At 34.1% G+C, this 9,002-nt stretch overlaps 1 protein-coding gene across 4 annotated transcripts in view; it reads left to right on the top strand.

Moving 5' to 3' along the window:
• Positions 1-9,002, top strand: part of DENND1B (DENN domain containing 1B) — a 276,363-nt gene that overhangs the window by 193,060 nt on the left and 74,301 nt on the right. For all 4 annotated transcript variants that reach the window (XM_017506062.2, XM_017506061.2, XM_017506058.2 and 1 more), the window contains one exon: positions 4,037-4,138. In XM_017506062.2, the coding sequence (XP_017361551.1) occupies positions 4,037-4,138 (102 nt within the window). The remainder of the gene's footprint in view (positions 1-4,036; positions 4,139-9,002) is intronic.

The raw sequence follows: 9,002 nt of genomic DNA, 5'->3' as shown, positions 1-9,002 counted from the left end.
GACGGGGTTTCACCATGTTGACCAGGATGGTCTTGATCTCTTGACCTCGTGATCCACCCGCCTTGGCCTCCCAAAGTGCTGGGATTACAGGCTTGAGCCACCGCGCCCGGCCTGCATTGTTTTATATTTCTACCTGATTACTTTGTGTCTCTACGGAATCATATGTTTATTTACTTTTCTGTGAATGAATATTACAACAGTTAAAAAAATAAATTATAGATGGGTATTTCTCAATTGCATAAGTCCTTTTTTGTAAGTAGAGTGATCAGCTCAACTTTAATACTTGGCATTATTTTCATGTGTTTCTCAAACATCTTGGCAGGGCACCAACAATACCCACTATTTGTTGGTGCCCCTTTGTAAAAAGTTGTCCTTGGCTATATGGGGGTGCCTCACCAGGAAGACTGTGTTCATCCTTTATCTTTGTACCTCTCACCATTGGAAAAGACCACTTCTTATAAGGGATATAAGAAGCTGGCCTCTCCGCCTCAAAGTGGGATCAACTCTGTGGTACAGTTGGTGCTTTCCCATGGGATTTGGTGAAGCTGATCTCCAGTTGAGACCATATTCTTGCTTGACTTTTTTTCTCTGCCCTATGTTGCTTTTCTTAATACCTTTTTCCTAAGAGTGATCTGCGAAAATCAATTGAACAGGAACCACTGTCTCAGGCTCCAGTAGGAACACTACTTAAAACATTTTATAAAAAATAAAAATTGATTTTATAAACTTCTCCTTAAATGTGGTTTTCTTTCTATATTTCCAGTTTCTAATACATAATGTCATTTTATGACTCTTAATCCAGAAACCTGGAAGTCACCTTTGACCTCTGCTTGTTGCTGTATTTCAGTGATTCTCAAACTTTTTGGTCTCTGGATGTCTTTATACTCTTAAAAATTATCAAAAAGCCTTCATTTATGTGGGGTATATGTCTAAATATTGACCTTACTGGAATTTAAAACTGAAAAAAATAAACATTTCTTTTAAAGGCAATATAAACTAATTACATATGAATATAAAACATTTTTAGGAAAAATTCTTATATTCCTAAACAAATTTAGTCTGAACATTATCATTGTTTTATATTTTTTTCAGATCTCTTTAATATCTGGCTTAATAGAAGTCAGCTGGATTCTGATATTCGATTCTATATTCAGTCTGTTGCAATATTGCCAACCATGTAGCTTTTGGCAAACGCTGCTGGATCTCAGGAGAAAATGAGAGCAAAGAGTGGGAATAATGACTTACATTATTATGAAAATACTTTTAATGTTGCAGACTCAGTGAAAAAGTCTGTTCTTGGATCACACTTTGAGAAACATCACGTTTAACAATGTAGTTAATGACATGAACTTCAAATATTCATAACCTTGGTTAAAATCATAGGCAGAATTTTTCTCATGTCACTCAATTCAACTTTGATTTTAAAGAACTCGTACTAAGGAGTCATTTATTAACATAATCTGTTTCATAGCATATGCCCTAAGTATGACAATAATTCAGGCTTCCAATGATGGCAGTAATTGAGGTTCCTGGGTATTAATATATACAACTTTAGAGCATTATTAATAAAGACTTATTTTTTTCCTTGAAAGAAAATTCGAATGTGTCAGTGCTTTGTCTTTTGTTATCAGAAATTCTTAGTAAACAAACCACGTCAATCAAATTGAAGATTTAGTTCAAAGTTTTTCCATGATTTGTGTCATTGCAAGTGGATGGACAGCAAATCTGAGCTGTTTCTTGTTCTATGGAAAGATTGAAAGTACTCAAAGCTTAATGAGGACATAATTCTTCCAGCTTAATTCACACAGGCTAATAATTAAATTATGACCAACTCTTGAGAAAGCATAGATAAACTTTAGTCTCATCCATTTCTTCTTGCCTTGAAATACATCTTTACATATTTAAGGAAAAAAATCTATCGCATAAAAACTAAAGTTCCTATTAGTCCTGATTACTTTGTAATAGCAGTGATGCCAGAACTGCCATTAGAAGCAATTACTTTTATTTATTTTTTACATTGTCCTTATTTTTGCAAAGATGACATGTCATATGGATTAAGGCTTAGTTCATTTGCTATTTTATTTTTAGAATTCAATCATAAAACATTTATTGGGCTCCCAGTGTAGCTAGGTATGATGCTTGTACTGCTAGAGATAAGAAAACAATAGACGTTTATCTTTAACAGGCTTGCGTATTGTAGATTTTCTTCCTCTGATACATTTGTGATCATACAAGATGTATTTATGTAAATAAGTCCAGTTTTAAAAGTATGTATTTTTAAAATCATCTGTAGCTCTTTACAATTGGCAATAATAGCCTGAGTATGGTGGCTTATGCCTATAATCCCAGCATTTTGAGTGGCCGAGGTGGGCAGATCACCTGAACCCAGGAATTTGAGACCAACCTGGGCAACATAGTGAAACCCAGTCTCTACAAAAAGTACAAAATAGTAACCGGGCATGGTGGCATGTGCCTGTAATCCCAGCTACTTGGGAGGCTGAGGTGGGAGGATCCCCTGAGCCCAGGAGGTCAAGGCTGCAGTGAGCTATGAATGAACCACTGTAATCTAGCTTCGGTGGCAGAGTGACACCCTCTCCGGCCCTGCCCCCCTGAAAAAAATTGGCAAGCATCTGTATAAAAATGTGTAATGACATTTTTATTATGGATCATTGACTGGTAGTTGGTGGTGGGTGACACCACTTAACAGTTTATCAAATTGTCTTCTTTAATAATTTGTTTGAGCTTTATTTTCTTTTTTCTATAGCAGTGCTATCCAAGAAAACTTTTTATACTAACGGAAATGTTCTATATCTGCTGTTCAATGTAGTAGCCACTAGCTACATGTGACTACTGAGTGGTTCATATGTGGCTAGTATGACTGAGGAACTGAAGTTTTAATTTAATCTTAATAAATTAACATTTACATAGCTACATGTGACTAGTGTCTACTGAATGTGACAGTACAGTTCTGTAGTGTATTAACTATCAGAAAGTGGCAATAGTTGAATTACGTAGATAGTTACTCTCATTATTTTATTTATACAGGAACCTATTTTCAGAATTTTACTTATAGATACCTGTAGTGAAGACATTGAGTCTTCCTTAAGATTAAATTAGAATTGTTATTTTTTTCAAAGTTCTGTTAGAACTTTTTCCTATGACAAATTAATTTTTTTCCTTCTTCGTATGACAAATATTGCTATAAGGTGCATTGTAATGAATGAATCATTTTTATTCATCTGTGTTTTCATTTTTATCTTAAAGTTGTCAGTTATCGTATGTGTTGAATGGGCAAGGGGGCTGTTCAAGCTGATGAGGGAAGTAGGAGGTGGTAGGGATTAGCCATTGGGTGATGATTTTCTGCATATGTGCAAAGGAATAAGTAGAAAAAAAATGGAATCAGTAGAAGTTGAGATTTAAGTCCTTCCTTATTTGGAGGAGCATTTGGTAGAGCTACCACAAGACACTTGCAAAGATATGATTACTTAGCGCAAAGGATTAATGAAAACAGGTGCCAAGTAGGACTTATCCTAGAAAGTATCCAGTGTGAATTGTTTAGCAATCATGAAGGGAAGGTGATTGTAAAATTTTTTTCATGAATTAAAAAGCAAGTTAATGAGCACAACAACTGAGTGTGAATGTGAAAAATCATGCAGCAATTTTTGTAGTAACAATGTTTTCTAATCAGGATGCAATGAAATTATTGGATATTTTCAGGTATGTGTGGTATGTTTAGTACTCATAATTCAATCTGATGACATCAAATCTTTATTTTTAAGGGATTTACTCTTAATTGAGGGAATAAAATTGAACAATTTTTAGAGTCCATGGGTTCCTGGATTAGAAAGTTATAGTACAGACTTATTAGTAGAGGAATATTTCTAGTAGCCTGAAATCTAACTATTCTGTGTAAGGAAGGGGCTGTTGATTCTGTACCTTATACTTTCTCTATCACTCTCCACCTACCTATTTGAAGAGACTAGTTCTCTCTGACTGACCTTTTATTGATGCCCTTAAAATCTTTATTTCTATCTAGGGTGAGCCCATCACTTTCTGTGAGGAGAGTTTTGTAAAGCACCGCTCAAGCGTGATGAAACAGTTCCTGGAAACTGCAGTTAACCTGCAACTTTTTAAACAGGTAAGAGTGGACATCCACATTTTTCTTTTGTAACAGAACATTGTCAGTTTTACACATTTGTATTGCTATAAAACTGTACAACCCTGAGTAGCATCCTTTCTAGAATTTCAGGAAATTTTTCTTTCTTTTGTATCTATGTAGCTAGTTATGACAAAGCACTCTAGAAATATTATGTAATAACTTTGTTATTAAAACATTTCTCATCAAATGTTACTGAGCTTAATGTCTCATTGAGGAAGGATATACATTCACAGAAGAAGAGACTAGTTTTATTTATATAGGGCATCCTAGAAGAAGTTGTTTTTGTATGGTGGATCAATATGGTAAACAAACTATTTTTTATCGGAGTATTCCAATGTAATACAGTTTATAAAATAATTCATAAAATGAATATTTAACTTTTTAAGCTTTGTAAGACTTTTTAATACTCATAAATTCAGAATTAAAAATAAGACTCATAGTTATGCTGTTTGTCCTGATTTTTGGTTCAGAAAATATAATTGCTATTTCAAAAAAGCCGTAGCTTGACATCAGATTTCAGAAATTTTGGATGCACTGGTTCTGTCATCCCGTTGTATTATAATAGCAAGTCTCTTAAACTGGGTCGTCTTACTTAGTTTCTGTATACAAAATTTGAATTAAGTTCCTAACACTTGCTTTTCTTATTCCACATGACAATTTTAAGTGTAAAGTTTACTATGTGAATTAAGCATTTAATGTAGACCTACTGTGTGTCATAAACTGTGCTCAGGGCCAGGATACAAAAATGAATAAAAACTCAGTAATGCCCTTGAGAAGCTGACAATCTAACAGATTTTTTTGAATTGTTAGAAGCAAAGATATATAACTCAAAACAACCTTCAAATTAGGTTAGTAAAGAAATCAGCATGACAACAATTAATGTTACTACTTCTAAGGAAATTTTAAAAAATAATCTGAGATTAGAAAATACTCTGGAGTGGGGAAGATACCTGTCTTCCAGTAAGTGAAGTTTTATATTAAGGAAAGGGTTAAAGCTATCCTAAACACAAACCTAAGGGGCATGAATTTCAGGATCAGAGATGTCTTGTCAATTTCCAAAAAATGGGGTGGGCTGCTTTTGGAGCTTTTTCTCCCTAGAAGTCTCCAAGCATAGACTGAATTAATTCCCAGGGTTGAAAGGAAGATAAAGCGATAATGCTTTATAAATGCTGAAGTATAGCACAGTACAGTCCCAAGCTAGTCATGCAGTGCTTGCTTGTTGAGTAAAATATCGGTACCTTTTTGTATTTTTCTCTATCAAGAAGAGGCACTATCTTCCACTATCAAAACTGAGTTGTGAAGATTAAATTATATGAGGGTCAAGGATTGAATGGGTAGGTAGAATATCTAACTTACTTTCCTTTGATCATGATCTGCAGCTAGATCCTTACCATATTAAATGTTTTATTAAAAAGTTAATAAAACTGGTTTTTTTTTTTTTCATTGTTACAGAAGCATTTGCTTTTTAGGAGTCATGTATAGTTGGGTTACATCTTGACTATATTACAGAATATCTATTTTTCATTAGTATATATTTCTTTTTCTTTAAAATAGAAATATTACCACCTACCTCACAGGATTATAATAAGGTTTATGTCAAGGATTATAATAAGTTTTATGTGAATTAATACAAGTATACTCTCAGCACAGTACATGGTGCTTTGTTGATGCTCAGCAAATCTTAATGTCTGCCTCATTCTTAGAGAAATTACATTAATAAAATACATATCTGTGTAGGACCTTTAAAAAATACAATTTGGTCAAGAAGGTTAAATGTAAAATATGAAAATGGTCAACCAAAGAACTAATTATGTGGACAGTGTAGTTTTTCTTGCACAAATTGGCTGTCTTCTAGTACTTTTTAAACAGCTGTATACTCATCACTCTTAAAAAAGTGATACTTGAAGATAGTCCTGAAAGGATTGAAAAGATTCTTGTTGACAGAGTTTCACAAACTTCTAAAAGAAGAGTCAATTGGTAAAAAACTAACACAGATAAATCCTCAAAGACACTACTGATATGGCTGAAAAAAATATAAAAATATTTATTAGGTACAAAAAATTTATGACTATGGCTTTGTGATCCATTACAGCTCTAGAATTATTCAGGTTATCTCTTAGCCCAGCTTATACTTCAAATTTGAGAGGACTTTGACTCAGGAGAGCAGCATATAGTTTTAAGGAAAGAGTTAAAGTGAAGTTTTATCTCTGATAATATGGCAGGGTGGGATCCATAGATAACCTACATGCTACAATTTAAAACATAGTATTTAAAGAACTCCTTATGTCAAAGCCTAGTGCTCACTTTACAAGATAAGAAGTATAATAGGAGACCCAGTTCCCATAATGCTGAGAAGACTTAGTGTACAAGTAAACTAGAAATAAAGATGCTGCTTTTCTCAGTTTCCTGGAGATCTGTAGGGAAACTTACACATCCAAAGCATTAGTGCTGGGTAGGGGGAAGGGAAAAGTGCTGCTAAGAAGTAACCACGTGTCAGCCTGCACAGGAATTTGCAACGTGAATTCACACTTTCTGATTTTGTCTGACGAAACTCAAACCAAATTTAAAGTGATCCTAAATGTTAGTGCCCCTAGATCTCAAGAAGAAGCAAACTCTTGAGGAAATCACCTACAGCCAGGCATCAAAGAATTCTTTCAGCTAAAATCCAAAAGGAAATTTTACTGTTAAAAATGATTAAAAATACAAGAAAACAAATCATAAATGAAAGCTATCAGAAACAACAGACAAAATGACTTGAAAAGACTTTAAATATTGGAATTATCAGAAATAGAATATGAAATAGCCATGTTTTACAGGTTGAAAGAAGAAACAAGCTTTAAAGTGTTCAGAGAAGGAAAACTTAAAAGAGTGCAAAGCCAATTTCAAAAATGTAGCAAATAAACTTCTGTTAAGGAAGCATGTAATAATTGAAATTAAAGAAGTTGATGGGTGTAACTGCAGATCAGATCTAAATGAAGAGAGATTTGCTAAGCTGAAGATATATTTGAAAAAGAAGTTGTACAGAATATGGTATGGAAAGACAGAGAAATAGAAAATATAGGAAGTTGATAGACATAAAGGGTAGAGTAAGAATGTCTTAAAATTCATATCATCAGTTCTAATAGGTGAAGACAGAAGATGGAGCAGAGACAGTAGTTGAAAGCATACTGCCAGAACCAATGAAAATATACCACTTTATAAATTTATGAAGTCTTAACATCCAAATTGAATAAAGAAAAAAGAATCTATGCCCACACACAGTGTATATTCAGCTATGAAACATTAAAGAAAGGGGAATTTTTTTTTTTGACAACTGCAACAAATTTTTAAAAATAGGAGAGAAAAAAAGATACCTTCAAAGGAGCAACTTATTGACAACTTCACATCAGCAACAATGGAATCTAGAAGATACTGGCATGATATCTTCAATGTCTTGAGAAAAAATACCTGGAATTCTCTGCCAAACAAAGCACCTTTTAATTTTGAGTGACATGAGGACATTCACCAACAGAAACCAAGTTTCCCCCTCCCCACCCCAGCTTGTATTGGTTTTATTGATGTATCCACCTGGCTAGTCTATCATCCCCAATTATTCCATCAAACAATAATTTAGGTTTTGCTATGAAGGGATTTTACAGATAAAATTAAAACTCCTAATCATTTGACTATAAATGAAGAAGATTATTTTAGATAATTTGATTGATGGACCTATCTGAATCACTTGGAAAGCCTTAAAAACAGGACTAACCAGCCTGGGCAGCATGGTGAAACCCTGCTGCTACAAAAAAAATACAAAAATTAGCTGGATATGGTGGTGCACACCTGTAGTCCCAGCTACAGGGAGGCTAACATGGATCACCTGAGCCTAGGAGGTTGCAGCTGCAGTGAGCTGAGTGTGCCTGCCACTGCACTTAAGCTTGGGCAACAGAGTAAGAGCCTGTGTCAAAACAAACAAGCAAACAACAACAACAACAAAACAGGAATAAGATTTCCTTCAGAAAGAGAAGAATTCTACTTGTAGATGACTACTTGGGCCTTAGTTCAAGACTGCCCATGATTTTCCTTTACTGACAGCCTGTCCTGTGAATTTCAGACTTGCTTACAATCATGTAAGCCAATTCCTTCTCATAAATCTCATGTGTGTATGTGTATATATAGAATCTCCAACTGGGTTTTTCTTCTCTGGTTGAACCCCGAATGATACATCAACAGCAAAAAGAAATCCTTAGGCAAGTACCTCGGGGAGAAAATTTTCTCAAATGAAAGATCCAAGCTGGAAGGTCTGAGACACAAGAAGTAAGCAAGAGCAAAATAAGTGTTAAATATATGGATTAAATTGAAACAGTATTGACTGTGTAACACAGTCAAATTATTTCATATGTTTAAGAGTCAAATGTCTCCAATTCAAATTCCAGAAAGTTCTTGTTTTGAATATTGCAAAAGGGAAATGCTCCTTAATTTATTTTGTAAGGCTAACATCGTCTTGATTCAAAAGCCTAAGACAGTGTGAGAAGAGAGCATTATAGGCCAGTCTCACAGTCTCACATGAAAAAATTTAGATAAAATATTTGCAACTCATGCTAGCAATACGTAAAAAGGATACTACTTCATCATTAGTAGCATTTATCCCAGAAAGGAAATAGCAGTTGTACGTGAAAACCTGTCAATATAATTGAATATATTAACTGATTACGGGAGAAAGCTTATTAGATCATCTCAACAGGTGCCACAAATTTTATACAGTTAATAGCTATTCATGATGAAAACTAGAAAAAAAAAGCATGGTGAAAGAGATTTTCAGCAAACATCATACTGAATCTTCAAACACTAAAAATTTCCCTCT

The sequence above is a fragment of the Cebus imitator genome, unplaced genomic scaffold, assembly GCF_001604975.1.
Source record: "Cebus imitator isolate Cc_AM_T3 unplaced genomic scaffold, Cebus_imitator-1.0 Scaffold347, whole genome shotgun sequence".
Lineage (NCBI taxonomy): Eukaryota > Metazoa > Chordata > Mammalia > Primates > Cebidae > Cebus > Cebus imitator.
Note: the sequence above shows the minus strand (reverse complement) of the source record. Positions and strands in the feature narration are given on the sequence as shown.